Source organism: Hirundo rustica, chromosome 5, assembly GCF_015227805.2.
Source record: "Hirundo rustica isolate bHirRus1 chromosome 5, bHirRus1.pri.v3, whole genome shotgun sequence".
Classification (NCBI taxonomy): domain Eukaryota; kingdom Metazoa; phylum Chordata; class Aves; order Passeriformes; family Hirundinidae; genus Hirundo; species Hirundo rustica.
In genome coordinates, this window is record NC_053454.1 from 49,146,035 (window position 1) to 49,172,070 (window position 26,036).

At 39.1% G+C, this 26,036-nt stretch overlaps 1 protein-coding gene across 4 annotated transcripts in view; it reads right to left on the reverse strand.

Annotated features, from left to right (window-relative positions):
• The window catches only part of BANK1 (B cell scaffold protein with ankyrin repeats 1), a 134,724-nt gene that overhangs the window by 17,021 nt on the left and 91,667 nt on the right, over window positions 1-26,036 (reverse strand). For 3 of the 4 annotated variants that reach the window (XM_040065841.1, XM_040065840.1, XM_040065842.1), the window contains exons 9-11: window positions 8,850-8,946; window positions 7,083-7,379; window positions 3,905-4,210 (exon numbers count right to left, since the gene is read on the reverse strand). In XM_040065841.1, coding sequence (XP_039921775.1) covers window positions 3,905-4,210; window positions 7,083-7,379; window positions 8,850-8,946 — 700 coding nt within the window. The remainder of the gene's footprint in view (window positions 1-3,904; window positions 4,211-7,082; window positions 7,380-8,849; window positions 8,947-26,036) is intronic. The other variant, XM_040065843.1, reaches the window with a different exon arrangement.

Genomic DNA, 26,036 nt, shown 5'->3' on the forward strand with positions numbered 1-26,036 from the left:
AGGGGTATTGCAGAAATTCATGCATCTGTCCTGGAACTACACTGAGGACTTTGGTTTCCAGCTCAATCAAACTTGGTATCAATAGGGAACATTAAAATTGCACTCTAAACTGAAAACACAACACCTTCAGATGTTTATTTAACAGTTGTTTTGGCAGCACACAATTGAATAAAACACTGAAATAACCTTCAGAGGAATACTAAGCACCTAAGGAATGGTAAGGGAGCACAGTAAGAGTGCACACCATCTGGACAATGAGCTACTTGGCACCAGTCTGCAGCTCCACTGGTTGATGAGCCTTTCATACACAAGATAAAATTCTTGCAGTGGTCTAAATTAAAGAACAAATGTACTCTCTGTTAATAATGCAGTCTGTTTACCAGTGTTCAATACTGCAGTTTGAATGTTCATTAAAATTTGAGAGTACAGTAAATGAAACTGAGTAAAAGCGATTAGAACAGTTATGCTTTAAATCTTTCAACTCCCCCATGCTTCCCAGAATTCATGTGTCAGCAAATTCAAGGCAGACGCTCAAACTGTAAATTGTGGTAGTTCAGTTATGACAACTTGCATCACTGAGTGTTTACTGCCTAAGTTTTGAAGTGATCATCTTGCTCTGAAAGTGACTCTTGTCAAGTCCAATGTTTGCTTTCTATAGATCAACAGTTTCCCTATCCTGCTCTGCACAACACCAAATGGAGTAATCCGCAGGGAGCAGGCTTTCTGCCCAGTGTAAACTTGATATTCCATGTATTTGAGACCTGCTTATTACAAAGAAAGATATTTGTTTGCTTTCTTCTTTGCTATTTGTTGCTATTCTCGTGGAAGCACCTCCACTTTTGCTTAAAGGAGAAGATGCTGAGTTGTAAATGTCATGACCTCCATTCAGTGTGTGGTGAAAGCACTCATGGAAATTCAGCCATTTGATTTCTCCAGATGGATATAAAAATTAATTTAAGAGTCACCTGCATGCAACCCAGGAGGCAAAAGGCATTTCTGCTATGCAATGCTTACTTCCCCCTCCCCCTGAAATAAATGAGACCATCTGTGGGTAAATAAAGTGCAAGGAAAAATCCTCCTCTTGCATCCCTGCATGGCGCTATCACACCAGCCTCTGCAATCCTTGGGGCATAGAGCTTTCCGTGAACTCCCAAAGTACACGGGGATCCATTTGTGAGCAAATGCGTAGCCTTAACACAGCCCCTCTCTGTGCATCATACTCCATTCTGTTTTTCCACAGGACTTGTGTCTTAATGAATGCCAGAAGGGAACAGTTCTGAAGATCAACCAGAACTGTGCAGTGAAGACAATCTGTTTCTCACAGGGATATTAAATAATTTGTTTTATAACTTAATAGGTATTTAGCAAATAGAAAGTGAATACAGAGGAGGGAAGGATGGCTCAATTATGTAACTAAAAGTTGCTCTGCAGGACAGGACTTCTCTTTGCAGCAAGGCCGTGGCCAAAGGTCAGACAAGCCATTTAAGGAAGAATCCAGCTTGTAATGCCTGATGTCAGAGTACTGACTAGACACAGTAAGGATTTAATTTGGAGTTCCTAGAACTCATAGTGGCCCCTGAAATCAATGGAGGCTCTGCTTTGAATGAGTAAAGTGTTATGTAATGCTGTTCACCTCAAGAATCTTAGTTACTTCATACAGGACATCCCAAAACTCAGTGGATGCAGAATCAAAGGGTTTATAACAGGAGGGTCTGAAACAACCCATAGGGCCTAGGAGTAGGCATGAATTATATTTTAAACAAAATGAGAGTGAAAAACACTGAAGTTTTTTATGCTCACCCACTTTAAACACTAGATAAAATGAAAGAAACTATCTGAGATAAACAGCTGCAAATGGCTACCTACTTATTACTGCATTGTAGTGTTCCTGGCAGGGAGAAAGGGTAAAACTACCTCAATTCTAACTTTTTGATTATTTGACTTTGTAATATCTGTGATGCTCTTTTTAATATAATAGATGAAAACAAACCCCCAAACCATCATCAATTTATTTGCCAGATAAAAAATGTGTATATGCATAACCAGAGTATTAAATTAAATTAAACTGCTTAAATAATAAAGGAAGGCCTGCAGACACATGCAGATTTTAATGATGGACTGGAACAAAGTTTCCGGGTTCATACAGATGAAACAATCTTTTTTTTAATCAAATATAAACAATCAAAAAATAATAAATTGGAAACTGGGATGTTGCTGGACCGGAGAGGGAATTTTTTAACCAACATGGAGGAAAAAAATTACCAATCCAAGTAGCAAGAAAAAATCTTTCAGCTGAAGATATACCCCTTCTGTCTAAAATTTCTCTAGCTATCTCAGGAATCCCTGGACAAAAATAAGATGTTCTAGGTCAGGAACCAGCAGGATAGGTAGGAAAAACAGAGACCTGAGTGTTCAGCTGAAGCTTTCTTGAAGTGTTTCCATTTTTCCTCATGTACTGTGTGTAAGCAAAGGAACATGAGCCAGAGGCTGATTTCACAGAACTACTGGAAAATAATTTGTCTACCACTACACACTTATGAAAGCAAAGGTAAAAAACTTGTATGTGTACATATGAATATATACACAGTGAACCACAGCCCCATCAGAGCAGTTCCTCTGATAGCATCTGCCTTAGCCAATAAACAAAGCAGAAACACTCCAGTGCAATAAAAGACAGTAAAAGCAATCCCCCAAATAAAGCATCTCCAGTAAGGGTTTCCAAGTCACTATGATGATGGTGGACCAAAATTTGAGATGCTGCTCTAGCAACCTCAGTAAAAGCAGCCATTTCATCACTTCTGTAGCTGTAACAGGGCCCCTATACCCATCTATTCTTGGATTACACTGCAATGATTCATACCTCCTGAATATGATGAAGAAAGAGCAACTAAATGATGAATGCATTAGCCAATGCATTCTGGCCCTATCCTGGAGTTACACAGCCTGGAGGACGAGAGCTAGCTAGGAAGAATAAAAGAAACCACTGACTGAGTTAGGCATGAAAGAGGAGTTGCTACTCTGTATTTGGTAGGATGTTTCAGGTAGCATTAATTCTGTTTCAGCGTAAAACATGCACAGCATGAAGTAATCAATCTAATGGTGTCCTTTGACAGCCTATTTTTTTTACCACCTATTTTTATGCATGGCAGGCTTTTGTAGAAGAGGCTGGAGATGCAGGCAGGATGGATTTTGGGACTTACAAAGAGACCTCTGCAGTATATTCACTGAATTCTTTTTGTTGCTTTAAAATTTGGTTTCAGTCTGAATTGGATTACAAAGATATCTGAAATCCCTTCTGATCTTGTATTTCCATGAAACAGCTCAAAAAAGTTTCCCAGTATTCACAGAAGTGGTAAAAGGACATAATATTTCCTTCAAGAAACATAATAATCCTACCTAGAGATGCCCATTTCTAGCATCTCAAATTGGAGAAAAGATATTTGAAAGAGGAATCCTCACACAGGCATTTCTCCCAGAAAAGAGAATTCTTCTCATCAGGAAAAAAAAAAAAAAATCTAAGAGAGAGATTTCAGCCTTAAGTAAAATGATTTTGATAAAGAAACTGGAAAGAAAGGCATTTCAAATAGCACATTCTACATTGCATTGCTCTAACAGATACACTCACAGCTAGCCCAGGGATTCTTCATTTTTCTATCATATTGTCATAATTTTTTAAAAGCTAAATAAAAACTGATACTATCTCTGATGCGAAATGAAAATTATTCAGAGATGTTCTCAGCTCATTTGAAGGGTGAGAATTAGTTGACTAAAACAAACAATGTGTTGGTTTGAAGGCAGAGGCAGCTGAACAGGGATCTTAGTCTTTTAGAAAGTGTGACTGCTCAGAGGCCAAGAGAGGAGTCTGCATTCTCCCAGAAAATATTGAGGTGGCAGCAGCACCAACCTTGTACAATGTAGGGAGTGTTCTCCTCTCTGACCAGCGAACACATGGGCCGGGGCGCAGGGGCTGGCGGCCTGTTCATGATAAAGGAGCTGCAGTGCTTCCTCCTCTCCTCCTCCTGCTTCTCCTGCCCCAGGATGTGGTCGTACACGCATTCATCCAGCGCCACACAGGTGTAGGGGTGCTCCTCCTCGCTGTCCTCCTCGCAGGTACCTCGGTCTTCTCCGCAGCACGCGGCTGTGGGTCCATCACCCCGTTCTCTTTTACTCCTGTCCATCACAAAATTCCTCTCTGAAAATGGAAGGAATTCTGTTGCATATACAGGGCAAAGAGAGGAGATCACAAGTTATCTTTAAGCTTTAGAGCTTCCTAAAGTAGCTCAGAGACCTCATTTCACTTCTAAACTAAAGCACTCTCATTTTCAGAGGCTTCTGATCATCTAACTCAGTAGAGAGGATGTCCCAAAGGAATAATTCCAACTTCAGGGCCTCTTTGTGATTTCACATCAGATTATCAAATGTAGATGCTTAGTTATTAGCCGCAGAATAAATGGCTTTATTTTGCAGAAATCCTGGGTGCCCCAGTTGCTCTCAGGAGAGTTACACCAACACATAACTAACTGTAACTAACACGTAACTCCTGGTTAAGCCAAGTAAGTTGTACCTGTGGCCCTTGGCATTCTGGAAAGTCAATCTGTTTGTTATCTGTTAAAAAAATGACTTAGGAATTGAAACTTAATTGAGGAAATGTTGGATTTTGTGCTTCCTACTTCTTCAATACCCAGTGGATTTTGAGGGCTTTACAGATCTACTGTAGGCTGAGGTAAAAAAGAAATTGAAACTCCCTTTACAATGTAGGTAGAATGTATGACCCCTTATAATCTGCGGTAAGACTCTCCAACCGTCCCCACTCCAAAAACTTCCACATCTGTCTGTATTCCCTATACTTCATATATTTCATAGTACAACAACTCAGAACTTGCTTTTCTCTAGTTTTTACCTTTTACAGCATTAAAGCCATTGATTTTGCAGCGTTAAATGGTATTTCTGATACCTGGGTTTGTTTCGATTTTCCTTAAAACATCCACAAACTGCTAAGAGTTAGAAGCTGTCACTGAGGCTGGTGTTCTCATAAATATTTATAACTTCCTTGGCATGATTACCTGTCTGTCCTGCAAATACAGTAGACCTGCCTGGAATTCTTGTACTGACTTGCACTAAATTACAGCACATGTTTCCCTTGTGCTGCAATTTAGTGCCTGTACATATGTGTATCTGCTAAACTCAGCTGTGGTCACCACCAATGTTTTCAATCCTTTGGCTGCTATTTGAAGAATTACCTCTTTATGGGTTCAGAGGAGCCAAACAACCTTTGTAAGTGGGATATATTTGCTAATGGGATGTATTAATACTAGTATGTACTATTAACATGCTTTCTGGCTAAGATACACGTTCTAAAATCACAAGTGGTGTCAATACTCCTGCCATGTATAATAAGAATAATATTTTGCTTCCAGATCACTATATTAGTTTTGTTTCTCTCTCTGTAGGACATTCTTTCTTTCAACTCCCACAGGGGGCACTCTCAGGCCACTGCCAAAACCCAAACTTGAAGAGGGGACTTGCCTTTGAGCTACTCCACAGCATCTCCTAAAAGCAAGCAGCTGGCTGAAAATATGTAGCAGTAACTCACTACAGCTCCTCTTTGAAAGGAAGCATCATCCCCATCTAGAGGAATTCCGATACCCCATTCCCCAGTGATGAAACCACAGCTAAACACAGAATAATTCAGAGCACGTTTTAAATGAACTGTTCCCACAGGAGCATTTTTAGATGAACTCTGCTTTACCAGCACAGGAGTTGGCACAGGACACCAGGAAATTTTCTCTGCTGGTACCCACATGCAGACAGAGAGTGTTTGGCAGAGAGGGTCACATTACTGTGGTGATCTAGCCATTTAAGAACTATCCCAAGACAGGCATTTATAACAAACCTACACCAACAAATCCTGTGTACCAAAACTGATCCCTCATTTATACACACATCCTTCATTTATGTTCAACATGCAGTTGAGTGTTTTGTGGGAAGCAAAACACACCTTTAATGTCAGTTTTATTCTATCCCTTTTTCTCTTCAAATTCTCTTATGACTTTCTACCTATAGTCATTTCTTTCCTGCACAGCAGAACACAGGATAAAACCCTACCTATAGCAAGCTATTTCTGCCTAATTATGTGAATGTCAGAGTGCTTGGTGATGGTAATTTAAGACTCTAATAGGTTACACCACGTTTGAAAACAGAGTTAACAGTAATAAGCTGTGGAGAAACTGAAAAGCAATTTGTGTGCACACTTATCAGGAGTGTCTATGACAAATAAGAAAGGTTTTTTTTCCCCCATGCAACTATTTAAAACTGGTATTTAAGCTTGAATTATTTTGCATACTTGTTTTTCCCAATGAGAAAAATTGATGATCACCCCTCCTGAAAGAGATGCAATATGACTTTGAGTTTCTCATCACTTTAATCAAACCACAACACAAAATTTTAGATTCTTACTCTGGGGCAGATGTATTAAAAAAGGGAAAAAAAGGCAAAGCATTTGTCAGAATTTCTGCATTTCTTTTCAATCTGCAATACCACTTTTTACTTCTAAGTAACTACGAAAGTGGTTAAAATGTAGTAAGATACTGTTACTTCTCCCTGCATGGCCACTTTCTATTAATTCTACCTGTGAAAATTCAAACTGTATATTAAATATAATATTATTAAATATTTGTATATTAAATCACAATAACATTTAATGTTTTAAAATGGTAAATAATGAAGTCAACTTGACCAAAATACAGGCTTCATCTTTGTTTCAAACCTCTCTTGTAAATCCAGTTCACCATTCACTATTTGTCAGCTCTTTGAGACAGGCGGAGCGAGGAAAAGCTGAACCCAGCAGGCCATACCACAGTATTTCCTGACAAACCTGGTCATGAGTATTTTTGATGCAGCAAAGGTCACATGCAGATGCTCGTTTTGCAGAGTTAGGGCCTCATATGCACAAGATTGCTTTGTAGCATTGGGGCCGTCCTGCCCAGCTACTGCTAGAAGGGATCAAACCAATCTCTACAGCAGTACACTGTCCGCCCTTGCACATGTTTGTATCCGAGGTTATTTTCCTCCCAAGATCGTACCTGGTGATGAGTTATGCAGATCGTCCTGTCTTTGGATGCCAGGCAGATTTCGAGGGGGAGGAGGGGGTGGCCTCTTGCAGAAAAAGCAATCTCTCCTGCTCTCTTTGAGCTCATCCCCTACATTGGCATACAAACTTCCAGGGCTGTTGTGAAGGCTGTATGAATCCTCCTCTTCTTCATCTTCATATTCTGTCTCCTCTCTGCTATCTTTCAGGTCATCCTTCTTTTCCACGTCCACCTTGACTCCTTGTTGGCATCTCGATCCAACTGCATATTGATCTCTTGGGTTCTGTGTGGCTTTTAATATTAAAGAAAGCATTATTTAATTTGAAAATTGCCATCTGGAAGCATTTCTTGTTTCAAGGATTCCTACAGAAGCAACACAATGGCTAATAAAACTTTTATGAACTGATACAGCAGGAAAGCTGTCAAACTCATACCATGAGTGAAGAGCTTTTTAAATATTTACTAAATCAACAGTGGAAGTTTTCATTGTATCTTTCTACTCTGATACACACCATCTTCGTGTGTGCAATGTTAAACTTTTCTAGAGTGGCTGTCAGCATGAAATCACACACATTTTCCCTGCCTCCAGAATTTCTATTACGTGACTTTCAAAGCAGCAACACTTTGCAAAATAAAGTCATAGCTCACACATCGGTGTTACTGCTTTTTGTATACAATGGGATTTGGGTGCTAATTTGAATCTCTCTAAAATGAAATAGACATTGACAATGAGAGCTCTTCTGTCTCTAGTGACCCCTAGGCCAAGAACAAAGTGGAGGAACATGAAAGTGTACATTTTAATCACTATGTACAGCATCAAAATGTTAGTAGTCAAACTCAGTGACGTAACAGAGTAAACTACACAATCTGTCAGCAGACTCTACTGAGCCCCTGAGGTAGGTTTCCAGTCTGAGTTTTCCTTTGGTGATGCCTGCCTTTCACCACTGATTCAAATGGGAGGTTAAGGCATTTACCTGGCTAACGTGGTACAGTTCATGCTCTTTATCCAGGTGTTCACCCTGAAGTGTTCTCATATACAATGTCACAGTGAAAATTTTATCAGAGGAAACCTGTTTTTCCAGTGTCTATCATCTACCTCTATGTGCTAAAGCAACTAAGTTTGAACTTAGCAAGTAAGAAACATCCTTTTCATATTTATGAGACAGTTGAAAAATAAAATTGTCAACAAGATAAAAAGAGGATTAAATTTAGTCTCATAGACCCATGATACTGTAATATATATGCAAAATATATGCCATTGGTAAATGCAAACAAGCAACTTAGCAGTTTTCAAGGAGAATGCATATGACCACACAGATCATCAACAGCCTTGTCACAAATCAATGCTTGGAAGGAGGAACATCAAGCTGCAGAATGTCAACTTTTTGTTGTCAAAATCTGTGCCTCCACACAGGACTTGACTGCACCAGTAGGCAGTGCCTCCCCTTTTATGGAAGTTCTCTGAGAGCTTGGAGAATTCAGCCGTTTTCTATTTTCAGAATGGAGATCACAAACTTCCATAGTTTAAATGAGGGGTGGTTGCACTGAGGTCTCTCTTACTGAGCAGGGACTTTATTATCCCAACTGAATCCCTCAACTCCCTTCTCCTCTTAGGACATCTGCCCTCCCTGGAAGTTGCAGTAACATGTGGAAATTGAAAGTGTTAGAGTAACTTGCCATTTTTGCCCATGAACTCATTTGATACAGCACGATACATTCAGCTGACCAGCACCAACAAAGCTTGACTTTAACAAGACTTACCCATGGCTCGTGGAGTTTCTGAGCCTAACATAAGCTCATAAGTGTTGCTGTCTTCCACTTCCTCCTTGCAATTATTGAAGTCACTTGCTGCATAATTCTAGAAAGAAAAACAAAAGGAGAATATTTGTTTTAGTAGCATCATCTCCTGCCTTCACATTTTTCCACTGATACAATATACAAATGCATTCTGCTAGGAGGAAAGTGAGGACAGAAACATCAGGCATTTGCACCTGTGTGGTGGTACACACACTGCAGGCAAAAGGACTGTGTATCTCTGGACACAGTGGAAGGACACAATGTTCTGACACAAAACACCAAGTTTGCACAAAAAGGATTTAAGGTCATTGACCTTTCCCTTTCCCTAGCGCTTTGCTGGGCTGTCCAGACAGTTCCTAACTCTGCTCCCAACTGTGAAGTGCTCAAAGATTAAGAGAAAGATCAACAACAGAAAAACACAAAGTAGACAGGCCATGACTGAAGAGCTCAAGGGTGCAGGAAATCTCTGGGGAGCTCATTATAAACAGCGGTTTGTACCAAAAGCCATGTGTGTGCTGAAAAACCAGAAATGGGACTGCAAAGTATGTTTGGAGTTCTACCTCAGTGACCAAATATGACAGAGTGGTAACTTGTTTCTCTAGAAAGTTGTTATGTTCACATGGTGCTATGCAAAATTAGCCCAAGGAGGTTGAGAACAAATGGCTCTCTAAAACATTATCAGTGTATTTCCTCAAGCTGAAGAGGTACAAACTTCTACTCACCAGTGAAAAGCAAGCCTGTAATACAACTACAGACAGTTCTGCTGTCTAGAATATAGAACACACTTTTGTTAATTGTTGAAACAACTGGAATTTCAAAAAGTGTCAGTTTTTTAAAGAAATCCAGCTGGTCCTTCATTCTCATTTAAGTGTGATACGAAGCTATCCTCTACAGACACAATGGAGCCCTCAGTAATTAATCAGGAGTTTTGAATCACAAAATGTAAACTCCAGGGGTTTGAATACACCAACCCCAAAGCAGGTAGGGAAACAGTGCGGTCCATGTATCATCCAGACCACAAGATTAATCACAAGTAGAATAGAGGACAGCCAAGTCAAGAGAAAGAACTGATAAGCTGTTACACCCTTCTGCATGGCAAAGAAAATCATCCTCAGGAGCTCATGCTGGACTCTCAAGAAGTTTGTTCCAAGTCTCCTGCTAACTCCTGGGACCCACAGCCACTGCCCAGAGTTCTCACTGCATGAAAGAGGAAAATATTTTAAGAAATAGCAGGTTTTTTTGGGGAACTGAGAATATCTTCTTCCCTGCTGCTGTTTTAAAAAGCCATCTCTTGACTACCAGTCTGAAGACACTGCAGCCACTTGTGCAACAGGTGCCTCCCTGGCTTGCTTTGCTGCTTTACAAACACACCTGGATCTTTACACAGCTATACTCACCTTCAGTAACAGAGGATTCATCTCTGCCTCCTGCGCCCATATAATGTGTGCATCAGAGAGAATCTACTTTTTCTTAAACTTCCCTATTATTTATGTAGTTCCTTTATGCTTCACAAGAAAAGGATATCTCTCAAAAACCCCAAAGTTAGGACTTTTCAGAATATTTATTTTCAAAAGACTTAGGCCTGCGTGTGCTAAATATAAGTGTACATTGTGGGAGTAAAAAAGGACTTGGATATGTTTCCTGTGAAGAGAAGATATGTGTAGAAGAAATCAAGCAAGGAAAGACCCAGATATATTAAGTTCTCCTGTTATGACACTGGAGTACCACACCCAGGAAATTCTTTCAAGGTGAGATTTGAATGTTTCAGAAGTCTGAAGGTCAGCTGCCCTGCTAGTTTATAGCAGCTCCACTGATAATGCTCAGTTGTAGGGAATTCAGGGTGCAATCCAGAAGGTTAGCCCCTCACTACACTTTCTAAAAGTCTCCTGGACCTGTGAGACACATAAAAGCTGAACAGATGGAAAGACTTTAACTAAATGTTTACACTAGGAAAAAAATCTGTATAATGATTAAATTATTGACAGAAGTCTCCTCTGACACTGGGCATGTTGACATCATGCAACTGAAAACTGTGCAGTGTCTCCAAATGCAGTAGAAAGTGTCCTTATTTAAGAATGCAAACCAACATAACTAAATTGGAATAATGCCATGGCTCAGCTTGCAAACTTTGCCATGATGCCCCGAGTGAATGCCCATTGCTTTTTAAGTTTGAAGTGTCTTTTATATGGGCTGGGTCATGTAACTTGAGTGTAGTAGAATAGCTGAACTTCCAAGTCATTTGAGCCTCTTTGGCTGAAAATGGATCTTTGATTTACTCTAGAGATTTCTTATGGATGTCAAGCCACATTCCAAAGGAAGAACTAGCTTAATTGGAAACCAGCGCTACAAAAAAACCCAAACAACCCCAAACAAACAAACAAAAAAAGAAAACACAAAAACCACCCCAAATCCAAAACAAACAAACAAACAATCAACAACAAAAAAGCCCCCAACAACAACAAAAAATCAAAACCAAAAACATTCCCACCCAAAACAAACAAACAAAAGGTCAAAAAATTGTTGCTCTCAGCACAAAACTGCTCACAACAGACTATGGAAAAGGGCTCTGAATGTTTGAAACTAGTTTATGAATTAGGAAAATAATGTCCTTACCTCAGGCCTCAGGATGCAACAGGAATGCTGGCATGCATTGAAAGCCCTCTGAGAGACTGATATTGTTTCAAGTCCTAAGATTAAATGCCACCTCTCAAAGTCAAAATGTAGATACCTAATTTTCTTTCACTTATGTATTTTAACTGTCTTAATTAACTGACTTTTAAAAAGGTAACTTTTTTTTAATAGCTTCAAAGCTTTTCCTCTTATACAAAGCCTGAACTGATTTATCTCAGTACCTTACTCAGGAATTCATTAGGAAAATTATTATAACCATCTTGTCAGCATTTTTTACTATGCTTTTCTGAAAAGCCATCTTTGTAAGTCACATTTTTGAAAGATTTTCTCCTTGATAAACTGAGACAGAATCATCCACACTGGCAAGAGTTGACACCACTGAAATTAGGTGCATTTACCTTATTGTGTAGTGAGGAGTGAAACATTAAGGAATTCAGAGGAATCTAACCCAAAAGTGATGCATCAAGTCATGGCAAGAGTGAGAAGCACCTGGACATCAGCACTTTATAAACAGTTACTCTCAGGTAAATATATCAATCACAGCTCACACTGGCCTTTATCTATAAGATATAAGGAGATATGTATAAAATACATCCATACCTTATATTTCTAGAAACAAAGTCAGAATTTCTGATTTGTGTAGGACAATTTGGTCTTCTGGATTCTAGGGGAATTTCCAGCTGCCTGTTGGATAAAATTCAGGCTTGCAAGTAGGCATCCCAAAAATACCCTCCAGTCACACTAAGGCCTATTCTGGCAAGGCTGAGACAAATCTGGTTGCCTGATTTGTTTAAAACATGTCACGACAACATTCCTTCTTATCCCACTCCCAACATTCAAAGCTTGCAGTTCTGCCAAGAGATGCGTTGCTCATTTGTCTGTCTCCCACTACTCTGCAGCTCAGCATTTCAGAGCAGAGGACAACTATGGCATGGGTGTCTTACAGGCACCGTTTTAGGCATCCTCTTCTGACTATGAAGCAATAAGATAACATTGCCAGTCACTGCCAGTCACCTGGGGTTGAACCTGTGTTATCACCAGGAATTTCTACCATGTGACTTCCATGAGATGCACCAGTCTGAAAGATTCCAGCAGCTGCCCTCTCCCCTCTGCAGATCTACAGACCTGATCCTCCTGGGATTTTGAGAAACAAATTCACAAATGCTGGTTAAAGCTACCACTATATGGGCTTGCTAGAAAGGCTGCAAGAGCATGTAGAGCCCAGATCCAAGTACAGCAGTGCTTTTAAAAATATCTGATACCAACTAAGGCACTATGTGGATGTCTGTGTCTTTGGAGTCAGGGCATCCTAAAGAAAATAAGTATTTTCTCTAAATACTATTAGAGAAAAAAACCAAGAGGAGATGGTCTCATTTGTCCTTTTTCTTTCAGCATCTTTTGTTTCTTTTTTTCTCCTCAGTGCACATCTAAATGAGGCAAACAGTCCTTTCAGAAAAGTAAAATTAACAGCTTTGAAAACCTGGAACTGCAAACACTTCAAAATTCCATGTAACTGTATTAAGAGTGTACCCACCCATAAATCACTACACTGGATCATGGACTTGGAAGGAATTTGATAACACTGATTAATAAGCCTTTCAATTTTCACAATGAATTGTTGAAAAATTCCCTTATAAAAGCATTTCTTATTACTTCTGATTTCTTGTTAGCTCCATTTCGTTTTGTGCTTTGGTCTTTCTCACAGTATTCTTAAGTGTCTATGGTACAATTCTATCTTGACCTTTAGTAACCTGATACAACTTCAACTTCCTGTGGACTTCATTGGGGTTGCTCTCTTGCTACTCTTTCAACCTTTCCTTCACAATGAGGTAAGCATGCGCTTAGGTATGCTTTTTTTTAAAAAAATATGCTGTTATTATGTTGTTATTTTTCATTCCTGTCATAGAAACTAGATACAATAACATATCTTAGATCGCTCTCACCAAGGTTACCCTGTCCGGACAACTTCAATGATCTCCTCTTCTTTGTTTACAAATAAAAGAGCCCTCTGGCTGTTTCCTTCACATAAAATATCAAAACCTTATTGATGAATTTAAAAACTTGCTGGATAATGTCTCCTGTTGTGTTCCTTTCCAGGCAGATGCTGGTGACCTGGACCCCAGCAAAAGCTTACGTGCTGGTACACAAACACACTGAAAACATTCTCCCACCAGCAGTGAATTTAAGCACATAAGAAAAGGGGATGTAGATAGGGTAAGTCATTTCAGGACCTCAAGACTGAAGAAATTGTTTTCCTTGGCTGGATGTTTCCTCAATTTCTTTGTCGCAGGCATGCCAGATTTGCTTTCTCATGTTTTTGCTTACAGAGAAACTGGACTGAAACATAGCAGTTGGATTTTTTTTTTTCCCCAGCCCCAGGTGATTTGCTCATACCACTCCTCAGACCTGCCAGCACTGACTGCTTACTCTCTTGGTGTGGCAACTTAGAGCAAAAGGAATATATTTCAATTTGGCATCTATCTTCACAGTTTTGGTCCTTTTCTCTCACCCTCACTGTAGGTAGCCTACACCATGCCCATTATCACTGCCCTGCCAGAGCTTTCCAGAATGCAGAGGTGAGAACTAGTATATCGTAGGAAATATTTTCCATTTGCACTATCAGTTCTTCATGAAATGCAAGCAGGCAATTTGGCAAACACTTTTCTTTCATTCAGTTCCATCTGCATCCCTGAGCCTACTGACCAGCTATTCTGGTTATAAAAATTTTTCTAACTCTCAAGTCTGCATTAATTACTAATATTCACATATTCTACAATGTAAAATATTCATCAAAGTGCTGAAAGTGTTTAAGTATTTATGACTCATTTTTTCCAGGGTCCTGTATGAGCACCTGGAGAAATGACTGAAAAAATGAGCTTCATAAAATTGATCGCATGCATGGGGACAGCTCCAACATTGTTGTTCATTAGCTTTATTAATGTCAAACACCTTTACTACCCTATTAGCTCACTTGATAACTCAGGCTTGCAAAAAAACATGAGAAAACCCTAAAGCATAGGGGAACTGAAATATTCAATACAGTATTATAAACCATCCTGGTTGTGAAGCCGGCCAGGTGGGAAGAACAGCGGAGGAAAGCTTTCCTGCACGTTCTGCCATGCAAGACAGAAAGAGACAGCGGTTTAAAGCAGTGTGGGCTGCACAGCCCAGGGCCTGAATGCAGCCCTTGAAACACTTGAACTTGCCCTCCTGACATAACAAGACTTGTCTTAGAAAAAGCCTTATATAAATTATCCTTCCAGCCAAAACTGCTGCTGCTGTCTGCTTGCTCCCGATGTGTCAGAGCAAGCTGATGTCCAAGGCAGTCTGCCCTCTCAGGGCAGGGCTGAGCCAGCCCTGTGTACTCCACCCTGCTGCCCAGCTGCGTGTCAGCTTTGCCCTCTGCTTCACCACAGGTGAGAACACAGAGCCTCAGCCCCGCACCACAGCTCACACTCGTGCGCATCTCAGGCTGTGCCCAGGGGCTGCACAGGCAGCAGCACTGCTGAGCCAGAGAGATCAGCGCAGCCATCTCCCAGAAATGAATTAGAAGACTCTTCCCTGCTCTACTTGTTTGCAGGAAAAGTGTGAGGGAGTTAGAAGTCCCTGGGACTTTTCTCACTGATGCCTTTCAACGTTAAGTTTCCCATGATTTCCCTTCAGTTTACTGTGCTTTATCAAGGCCTCACAGTATCAATACCTGATGTCAGAACTCACAGAGTCACTAACATCCATCAGCCAGCTAGGGAAGAGGAAACTGACTTAAAACTATGTGTGCCACACAAGTTAGACCACAAAAAGAACAAGTATTTAATACTGGTAATGTTCTTTTGGGTAAGGCTGTTCATTCTAGGAACAAAAGGCAATGACTGATCTGATACTCAGAATGACTTCTCAGAGTAGCAGGCAATCATAATTTCTTGCAAACCCCTCATGCCTTTCTCACACAGCTGCTTATGCCATGTGACATTTTATTAGATGTCTGGACATAATAAACACAGCAGTGTTGTTGAATCTTAAATATACATGACCCCTATCCCCTTTACCTTTGACATACATCCATTAGGCCTGTTACTCCCAACAGTTTTAAGTGTTCAAGGTCAGGATGGAGAGGGATTTAAGCAACATAATCTAGTGGAAAATGTTCCTGCCCATAGCAGGTGGATTGGACTAGATGATCTTTAAAATTCCCTTCTGATTCTACCTGAGCAGGACAAAAGATTTTTGAATCCTTCAAAGGCATGTTCCTGCTGTGCAAAATTGCAGCATTATCATTCCCAGGTTTCTTTTTTCGGTTCATAGGTGTGTGCATAATTGCTCCATTGATCTGTACAGGTTTCAGTTTAACCCAACACTTTCTACTTATTTCATGTTAATTCAAACCACGAGTATCACATGATCTGTGGACATGCATACTTATGTGCTGATTACACTAATCCTAAAAAATCAGAATATAAAAAATGCATAAGAAATAAGGCACAAAACCAAAGCAGGGACACAGAATGACAGTAAAAATAATACTGTGACATTCACAGCAATTTGTAAAATTCCCTCTGCATGAAATTTGTCAGAAGGTTCAACTGCTACCATGTTTTCTGCAATACTGAAAGATAAGAAAATGCTGGAGTTCTCATTCCATTATGCTAAAGGTACATAAAACGTACATAACTATGAAAGATAGATTACACAGAATAAATGAGAAATAAAACACTGCAGCACTGCCAAAATCTAATGATTTTGAGATCAGTCTGGAGCAAATGCATGACTGAAACAAATGATTTGTACTATATTAAGAAACTAAACAAATTAAAGCATCAATGAATACCCAACTTTGGGCTCAGAGATTTTTAATAACAGCAAAAAAGGAATTGTTTAGTTTGAAATAATCTATTATAATCTTAAATAATTTCCTTCTGGGCTCCCCTTATTAAACCAATTCATTTGCAAGTCTGTTTTAACTTCATTACAAGCAGATCTACTGAACTGTATATCAGACAGCATCCCTGAACTGCTCCCTACTAGCAACATTATTTTGTGCAATTTCACACTTATTTTGTATGCTTGTCTATCAAATCATAGCAAACTCTCTGCAACTTTTTTAACCCCTGCTTTTCACTGAGTTTCTGGGGAAAAAAAAAGTTCTCTCTTTGTAGGAATTCACACCCACTGGGAAACAAATATACAAAAAAGACCCAGAGTCAGTAAAGGCTCGGTGCGTTGTTAGCTGTTCACTTATTATTATACAGCCTTCAGGACTACGGCTGTGAGAGAGAAACGTTTACTGCAAGAGAAACAAAAGCAGACTTCCAGTTGCACAACTAAATTTACTGGTATATACAAAAATATGTTTTTTAAAATCAAATTGCTGCAGTCTCCACTTGAAGAATTTGTGCTCACTTTCCCTCTTCTGTGCATTTATGATGTTCTCTAATCCATCTACTGAGTAGCAAGGGATTTTTCTTCTGAACATTCAAAAATAAGATTTCTCCTCGGACTCATTTTAGCTCATTTCTCCTTTAATGACAATTCTTGTTACTTCACTTTTCACACACCCACACAATTTTTGAAAGGCTTTCAAATCTTGTAGAGTACTGATTCTGCTGAACAAAATATCCATGGCTGTTTGACAGGCTATGTAATCATTGCAAACTCCACAAAAGCACTCTCATCTCTCACACAGGTTAATTTTTCAGTCTAGCAGGGTAAGAATTTTTTTCTTGCTTTTCTGATTTTTTTTTTTTTCCTGGGCAAAGCAATAACCATTCTCCAGAGAGATTCTCTGTCACTTGATGACTGTGATTACACTGTTCCAACTCTCCGTGTAGTTACTAAATTATCACTCCCTTAGCAGATCGAGCGGCAGCAGAGAGAGAATCGCAGAACCATTTCGGTTGCAAAAGACCTCCAAGATCATCAAGTCCAACCACAAACCTAACACTGCCGAGTTCCACTAAGCCCTGTCCCTAAGAACTGCTTGCGGGACTAAAACCTGAACCAGCTCTACTCCTTTGCCAAGCCAGTGCCTGCTGACCATCCGTCTGTTGAACCTCACAGTTGTTAATTTTCCCTCCACTTATTTCTTTAATGCCTGGCAGATTTTGCTTTACATTTGCATCAGTTCATTTAAATACAAACTTCAAGTGACAATTCTCTGCTGGTGAGCACAGTCTGTGGACCAGTGGTAGTACTGATACACTCTCAGCTGCAGGAGAGTTCATAGATGCTCAGGTCCTTGGAAGTGGAAGAGGAGGTTGAAGATTAATTAAGTGACTGACTGACAGGAAATAGAATTTTACATCTCATACCTGTTTATTTCTGCTTTTGTTTCTCCTAGATAGCAAATATGAAAGCTTTTTTTTTTTTTTTTTTTTTTTTTTTTTTTTTTTTTTTTTAATCCAAGACAAGAAAAAGTCATTGGCTCTGAAAATCTCTTCAATTCTCTTAGCAAATTATATAAGCAGGTAGAAATTTTGCCTTTGTAAAGCATAATTATGTTTTGGATGATCACAATATCATCCAGGAGTGTGAGATGTTTCAAACACTGCAGAGTAAGTAACAGCTAGACAAAAACACACCTGAAAGTGTAATGAGCATGTGGAGGAGCAACACTCGTGGAAGGCTTAAGATTGAGTAATCTTAATCAGCTAATGCTAAAGTAAGAAGAGTTTAAAAATGACATTTAGAAAGGTTTTGGGCTCCTGAAAGAATCAGTGACTATCTGGAAGAAAAGGAAGAGGATGCATTGAGTAAATGCATTGAATGCGGTCACAGCACAGGCAACTTTCAGCTCCTTTTCATGTAACGAGGAAAGAAAGCATGGTGTGGCTGAGGAAAAGAACATTCAGCACTGTTTGTTTCAAAGCCCTGTGCTCCAGATTACAGACAAGGATGTCATGGGTCAGACTCTAAGATAGTTGCATAGATGCCCCTGGCAGAACATTTATGATTTATCACTGGTCTCAGGCTCTCCAGCATCATGCCTCATTTTCTATCCTGTCTTCTATGTATACACTGCAGAGTGCTACCCTAACATATGAGCAGCTGCTGTATTTTGCATGAGAACTACATTTTAGATGCCGAGAGTCACAGTATTTTAATTTGAACTCAAGTAACAGAAATTTCTACGTTCTCTGGTGACTTCTGAGATTCTGCTCCTCTGCCCTGAATCTTGGTAAATGCCCAGAAATTTTTCTTATTTTACAGAAACTAGCAGGAGTTTTGCTCTATCTAGGCAACAGGAACTAGCAGGAGTTTTGCTCTATCTAGGCAATTTAAAAAAAATATATTGAATTTAAGGGGAATAGGATAAAGTGTCTAAATCTATTAAATAGCATGGTATTTCTAAAATATATTCCACATACATGTGCTAATGATGGTCTGAGTTTTCTGATATGGGTTTTTATATTCAGGTTCTTAAAATCTCTGCGTTCCTAAACAATAGCTAGGCTAAAGAATGAGAAAAGCAGTTGAAATAGCAGTTATTACCCATACTGCATTCAATTATGTCTTTTAAAAACATAGACCATAGACAAAACCAGCAAAAATTATCTAGTGAAGCACTTCTGTGGAAGAACACTGCTACAGCATGTGGGAATATCAGGCACTTTATAATAAACAAAAGCAGGAAAAATGTAAAAGGCAATTGTAAGAAAAGTAAAAAAAAAGAAAACCTTTTTCCTCTCTGCAACAGGTATCATGTAAATTACACCATCTGTCAATCAGATAAATAATTAGCCTCTGCAGAATTTAGTCTTCAAATCCAAGTAAGATCCTTCTCTTATTTTTGCTTGACACTAAATGGATCTAAACATGGTGCATGCATTTGCTTTCAGATTCAACTACTATAAACTTGCCACTAGTACTCTGGCCATTCTGTATTATTCTTTCAGTTCAGGTACATCTTGCAATTCATGAGCTGAAGGATGGTGATACTGTTGTTAAAGTAAAAGAAAGAAAGAGGACAGGTTCTGCCTGAGAGTTTATCTCCTTTTTTTCCTAAAATAGAGATGATAATGTTTTCATTCTGTAAGCAAGTTTCAGGACTTGGCAATAGCTGACAAACTCTGAGAATTCTGGACATCAAGTGAAAGCTCTTCTCTCTCTCCCAAAAAGAAAACCTATGCATTTGGTCAGTGACCTCTACACTACTGTGTTCACACAAATAATTTCATTTTAAGGTTTCAGTGACAGCTGGTTTTATTTGATGGCTGTATGTTTACTACTTTAGAACTGCATCCATTGTCTCAGAAATACACCTTGCAATTACACAGAAAACAGCTAAAAGTGACAGAAATCCAATCTCATTTGAGTCCACTTTGCATACAGCACACAAACAATATGAAGTTCATCTTCCTGGCTTCTACAAGCCCTCTGACAATCCAGACCCCGAAAGAGAGGAAAGAAGGTAGCCGTAGAGAAAAAGAATGTCAAGCTTCTTTTTAGAAGTCCAATAGAACTACTTGCAACTCAGCAAAATAAAATTATTTTCAATAATCTGTTATGTAATACAAAGTCACCTTGTGTTTTATCTGAATATTTCCATTGTAGAATCACGGAATAGACAGGGTTGAAAGACACCTCAAAGATCATCCCCTTGCTGTGGGCAGGGATCCCTTCTGCTAGATTAGATTGCTCAGAACCCTATCCAACCTGGCTTGAACTCTTCCAAGGATGGCGCATCCACAACTTCTCTGGGCAGCCTGTTCCAGCATCTCACTACCCTCACAGAAATGAAATTTGTTCCTAATATTTCACCTAATCCTATCCCATTTTAGTTTGAGGGCATTCCTCCTTGTCCTGACCTACATGCTCTTGTAAAAAGGCTCTCTCTCTTTCTTGTAGGCCCCTGTTCAGGCACTGGAAGGCCACAATTAGGTCACCCCAAAGCCTTCTCTTTTCCAGTCTGAACAATCCCAATTCTCAAGCCTTTCCTCACAGGAGAGGTGCTCCATTTCTCTAACCATCTTGTTGGTTAGGAAGAGAAACTCCTGATGTTTGAGCAAAAAAATCATACAACATGAAATGCGAGTTAACTGAAGATGCTACTGAAATAAACAGAGGTTTATTTGTTTTCATTTTATATGGTGTTTCTCTCTGAAATGCTCCCATATCTTAAGGAAAATACCTGTTTCTCTTAGTTTTGTTTGCTTACTGAACAGTAACAAACTAGCAGTGAGCAGTCACCCTTTCTTTGGGTTGAACAACACAATGCACTGAATGGTGTGCTATATATCATAAAATCTGTCTCATCTGAGGAAAGGCTAAACAAATATAAGTGTTTTCCATAAATCCAAAAGAAATATATTCCCTGAATGATGAATCAAAGCCAATTAGTGGCTGCTTGCAGAAGGTAAATGAGTACCTGCTAAAAGCCATAAAAACCCACTTTTGATGGTATGACATGCATTGCGACCTACTTCTGCTTCAAGAGAGACATAAAGACATATAACTATGTAATTTCTGCTCAAAAAAGTGAGTAACAGTTTTTCTTCTCAATTTAGGGCGGGGGGAAGCCAGTAAAACTGGACTAATCAGCCTGATTCTATGCTAGCAACATTAGCATTGGGAAATACTTAGCAAGCACAGCTCACTAAAACTGTATTTGACAGCCATTTTAATGGCAGCTGCTACAAGATTATAACTTGACATGAATACAGATGTCAGATATCACCTTTTCAGTGAGCACTTTCATTTCTCAGGACAAGAAGCAGCAAATGACATAAAGAGCCAAGGTGGGAAAACACTAAAGCATGAGAGCAAAAGGGCAAAACAACCTACACCTGACAAAACATCCCAGTGTGGGGTTTCCTACCATGTTTTTATTTAATACCAGCAATGTTAGCTTACTGCAATTACCTGCGCAGTCCATTACATGTTTCTAATCCACAGCCAGGATCCAGAAGTGTGGTTACTGAGGTTTATCATTTACAGCAGTGGGCCAAACTTTGTATTATGCAGACACACCTGCTATAAAACAAGATGCTAATGAACATGGGATCTAATCCATTAGCGGACTGCGTTTTTTCCTGCTCCCATCTCTCTTTCAGACACCTTGTAGCCACCACTATGAATAATACCACACCATATAACAAAAAAGCAATTTTAGCAAGTGGAGGTATCTGAGTTACTATTAAGGCATTGGACTCTACCTTTTCACTTTCATTTTTAAAGGGAATTCCTGCTTTTTCCTAATAGGACATACAACAATTTTTAACTAACTCATTTCCCTCCATCTTCTCTGCCCCCAGCACCACAGAGGAAGTAGCTCTTGAGTATAAAGACTGGGTAACTTTACAGGAACTTGGGAACTGAAAGGACCCAAGCAGCAGATGGAAGAAGAGTAGCAGTTACAAAAAGTGTCCCATTTTATTCTTTCCCCTGAGGCCTCTGCCAGTCATGCTATGCACAGTCTGCTGCATGTGCATGCTGGGCAACACTCTAGGGGCAGATCTTCATATGTAGTAAAACATGTGTCAGCTTCAAAGAGACTGTGACATTTTACATGAAGCTTTACCATCTTTTTTTTTTTTTCCCTAAATATGCGTAACAGTGTAGGAAGAATGTCTGAATCTCAAGATCTATACAATGCACCTATAAATACCGGTCTGTGGAAGAAAAAAATTTACAAATGGACTACTGCTATCAACTATCACTTGAAGGTCACTCGTCACAATTGACTTCCTATTAAATGTTGTTACTCTGACAAGCAGGAATTAAAAAAAAAAAAAAAAAAAAATTAAATTAGAGATGGCACTGGCACTGTATTTATTACCTGTTTCCCATAGCACTCTGGTATTGTTTTTCAATTGACTGCTTAGTGTCCTGCCTTATCTTTTTGTTTCTCTGTTAGAGTGAAAATTCCCTTTCGTGGAAATTTAATAAGGCATCTAAACTCTGTCATGCAATTCCTGTGATGGGTAAATTGTGGATATTCACGTTTCACTGAACAAACTCACAGTATGTGTAACTTCATGCAGCAGTGTGTGACGCTGGAGATGTTTAGAAATTGGATTTATTGTGGATTTATTTTAAAATAATCTCTAATGCCAAAGAGAGGTTATTGACACAGCAAGCAATTGTGGAACATTGAGAGAACTTTGCTGGTTAAGGAGGAATGAGTGAGCAGTGTGAATAGGAAACTTTAAAATTCAGTATGTTTTGAAATTCTAAAGCTTTAGTGAAACCACAAAGAAGAGACAATGCAATTCCCCTACTGCAGGGGAATTACAGTTTAAAGAATGTGAAAACCAGCAAGACCCAAGTGTATTCCATACTGGGATTTTCATTCCTGCCTAAAATGCTTGAAAGACTTGTATTCTCTGAGTGCTGCTTGAATTGTTGCATTGATGAGTGCTGAGAAACCCAAGAATAAAAAAAAAAAATAGTAATTTTTTTGCTTTGTTTTGAGACATAAGAGGCAAGAGAGATAGACAAAAGACCAAATGTCTTGCTTTAACAAACTGGTTAAAAATACCTAAACATTCCTAAAAATAGCAGGTCACATCAGAGATTAATACGAAACTAGCAATTTCCAGGCCGTCTCTACTTCAGCAGCAGGGTAGTCAGGACAAACAGACAGAAGAGAGAGGTACAGATTGAGAGATAAACAAGCACCTTGGGGCCGGAGTCATGAACTCATTGACTTGCTGCACGGTGGAGCACCAGGCCCTGGCTAAGTCATGCTGAACTAGGGAGCAGCAAACCCCACCCAGGAAGAGATATGATCAATACAGAAGATTTGGGGCTTTAACCCTTGGTCACACCTGCAGTTCAGTGTTCCACAGGCAATCTGCTCACACTTCTTACTGTGGGCTCTTGCACTTGCGTTTGTTGTACTTTAGGAGAGTTTACGTTAATAAAGGAAAGGAAGCTCGCAAGTACTGAGCACACCCCAGCTGATTTAATCATTTCTTCACTGACAATTCAATTGGGATGTCTGCCCTTCAGCACAGCAGGTTCTGCAGTGATGCAAGTGCTTTGTATGACTGATGCAATGGAAATACCAAAAGAATAAGTTAAATTTTGACACTTCACTGAAAGCCATTTCACTAACGATGACAGTGATTTGGCACATCTGGAAGAAAGGAGAAAAGCACTGACATACAAGCAGATTCTCTTGCTTGGGAAGTTCTTCCCAAGATCTGTACATGACTCATAACCTGCCAGCATGCTGCAAAAAACAAATCACAGAATGGGAATCTATAGCCCAAGGGACACACACCTCACATCCTTTTCCCTTCCCATTAGAGAAGGCAAAGTTGGGAAAAAAAAAAATGAAATAATACCTCTCTCCTGCACAGTTTTGGAAATAATGGAGTCCTCTGTGACCTGGGTTTGTGATGTGAGTGAACAAAAGAGGCAATAAAATGTTTAAGAGAAGGATGAGAGAATAGATGAACACACGCTACCAGACTCAGTGTATACCAGCAAATGATTCAATATCAGAGACTGAACCCAGGTTTTTGTACTTCAGCAGTCCTCCATTGTAGAAACTCAGGATGGTTGCTTACTGACTTAATAAAAATCTTAACAGATGAATGACAACCTTGTTGACAAGGCATTGATGTTTCTAGGAAAAGGAAGTTTTAGAGCTCAATACTACTTCTACATTGTAATATACCAAGGAAATTGCCAAAGTTAATACAAAAGATTCATCTGAGATGGAAAAGAAATTTTACCTGAAGGGATTATTTAAGGAAATATGATGGTGTTCTTCATCATAACCCACGTCTTCACACTGAAAGAGCAACTATGACTCTTCAACCTGATTCAGTGAAATACACAATTTAGAAGCTTTAGGGACAGATTTTATTTACATTTTTATACTTCACATCATTTTGCTCTAAGTGTTCAGCTCTTGAACTAGTCAGGACATTCAGATTTTCCTTCTTCACCAGTTTAACTTTTTGATTGCCTTATATAATAAAACATTGTCAATATTCAAAATGCAAAAAAATTCAACATCCAAAAAAAAAGAGAAATTTTAGGGAATAAGCTGTCTCATGTTTAATGCCTTGAAGGTCTCTTATATAATCAATGTACCAGAATATCCTTTACCAGCCCAGTAGATTTTAAGGCAATGTCCTATATAGCCAGAACAGAAAAAATGGCCAGAGAAATTCTTTGTGTAACCATTTTGTTTCACAAAGCATCTAGCAAGGGTGCCAATCTCTGAAAGACATTGTGTTTTTCATTGTAGTTTTCTGTCAAGTTAATCCATGTGAATATAGATATCACAATATGAAATACTGTGCAAACCCAAAATAACATACAGAATGTATTAATGAACTGCAATTACAGAAGTTCATCTGCATCATCACATCTTGTGGAATACCCAAGTCACAGAAAAGTCTCTGTGGGGTGTATATGAACAGGCTTTCACTGAATTACAAGGTGAAAATATTTAAATAAACCTAATTCTCTTGCATATTCAGTAGTAGAACTGTCACTGTTGTCAATTGTTGCAATGTTTTAAGCACAGGAGTCAATCTACAACTGGCATTTTCAAAAAAGAAAAAAGGAAGGAAGAAAAGGAAAAACCACAAAATGGAAAAATAGGAAAAAAAGAAAGTAAGAGAAAAAAAAAATAAAAAAAATCCAAAACCGGTGAGAGATTTACCAGAAAAATATAAATAGCCACCAAAACCAGAGAAATTAAACAGAGAGACAAAAAGGAGACCCATTAAAAAGAGAAACCAATTTATAAAGCAAGAAAAAATAACATTCAAACCAAGCTACGCTGCTTTTCAACATAATAGAACATTATGCCTTCTCTTCAGGCAGTTGTAAGAGAAGATAACCTTCAAACCTTAAATCTGGCAAGTTAGATAGTTCATATTCTTCATATGAAAAAAGAGCTTTGTTTGTACACAAATGGGATATTTATTATCCCACTTGTAGCATCTGTGGCTGAAGATACAGTGTTCCTGCGTTACAAGCAGTACTTTGAAAATGTAGTGATTCCTTAAACATCAGTGGAGCAGCACAGCCATCTCCAGTCCTTCTTATTTAGCAATCCAAGCCGAAGATAAGCTTTTTGTTCCTTTTGTGGGGTTCAAAAAGGATAAAGACATTGAGAGTATCTGGAGATAGCTGCTGTGGCCCTTGGGAAAGAGCTGGAAAAACCAGAAATGAGAAAATCCTGTGGAAGCTCTAGCGGGCAGCAGAGGAGCCATCCTGATCTACTGACTGAGTTTGATGCAGAAGAACAATCCTGTGCACACAAAATAAAAGGTAGCAGGAGACCTTCCCTTGACCAACGGTATAAATACAGGGAGGCAACTTCCTACAAATAGAGAGAAGTACACAAGCCATGCCCCAACACCCATTGAAGCAAACAAGTTTTGTGCAGAGAACTGATGTTATTTTTATCTCCTGTCAACCACAAACATCACCACTTAAACTTCCTCTTTCAAAACCAAGAATTAGCACTGGAAAATTGCTTCAGTAGTGAAGAAAAGCACGCTGTCTTCTACTCAGACTCACAATAGGGACACCTTTTCCCTTCATTTTTATCCTTGC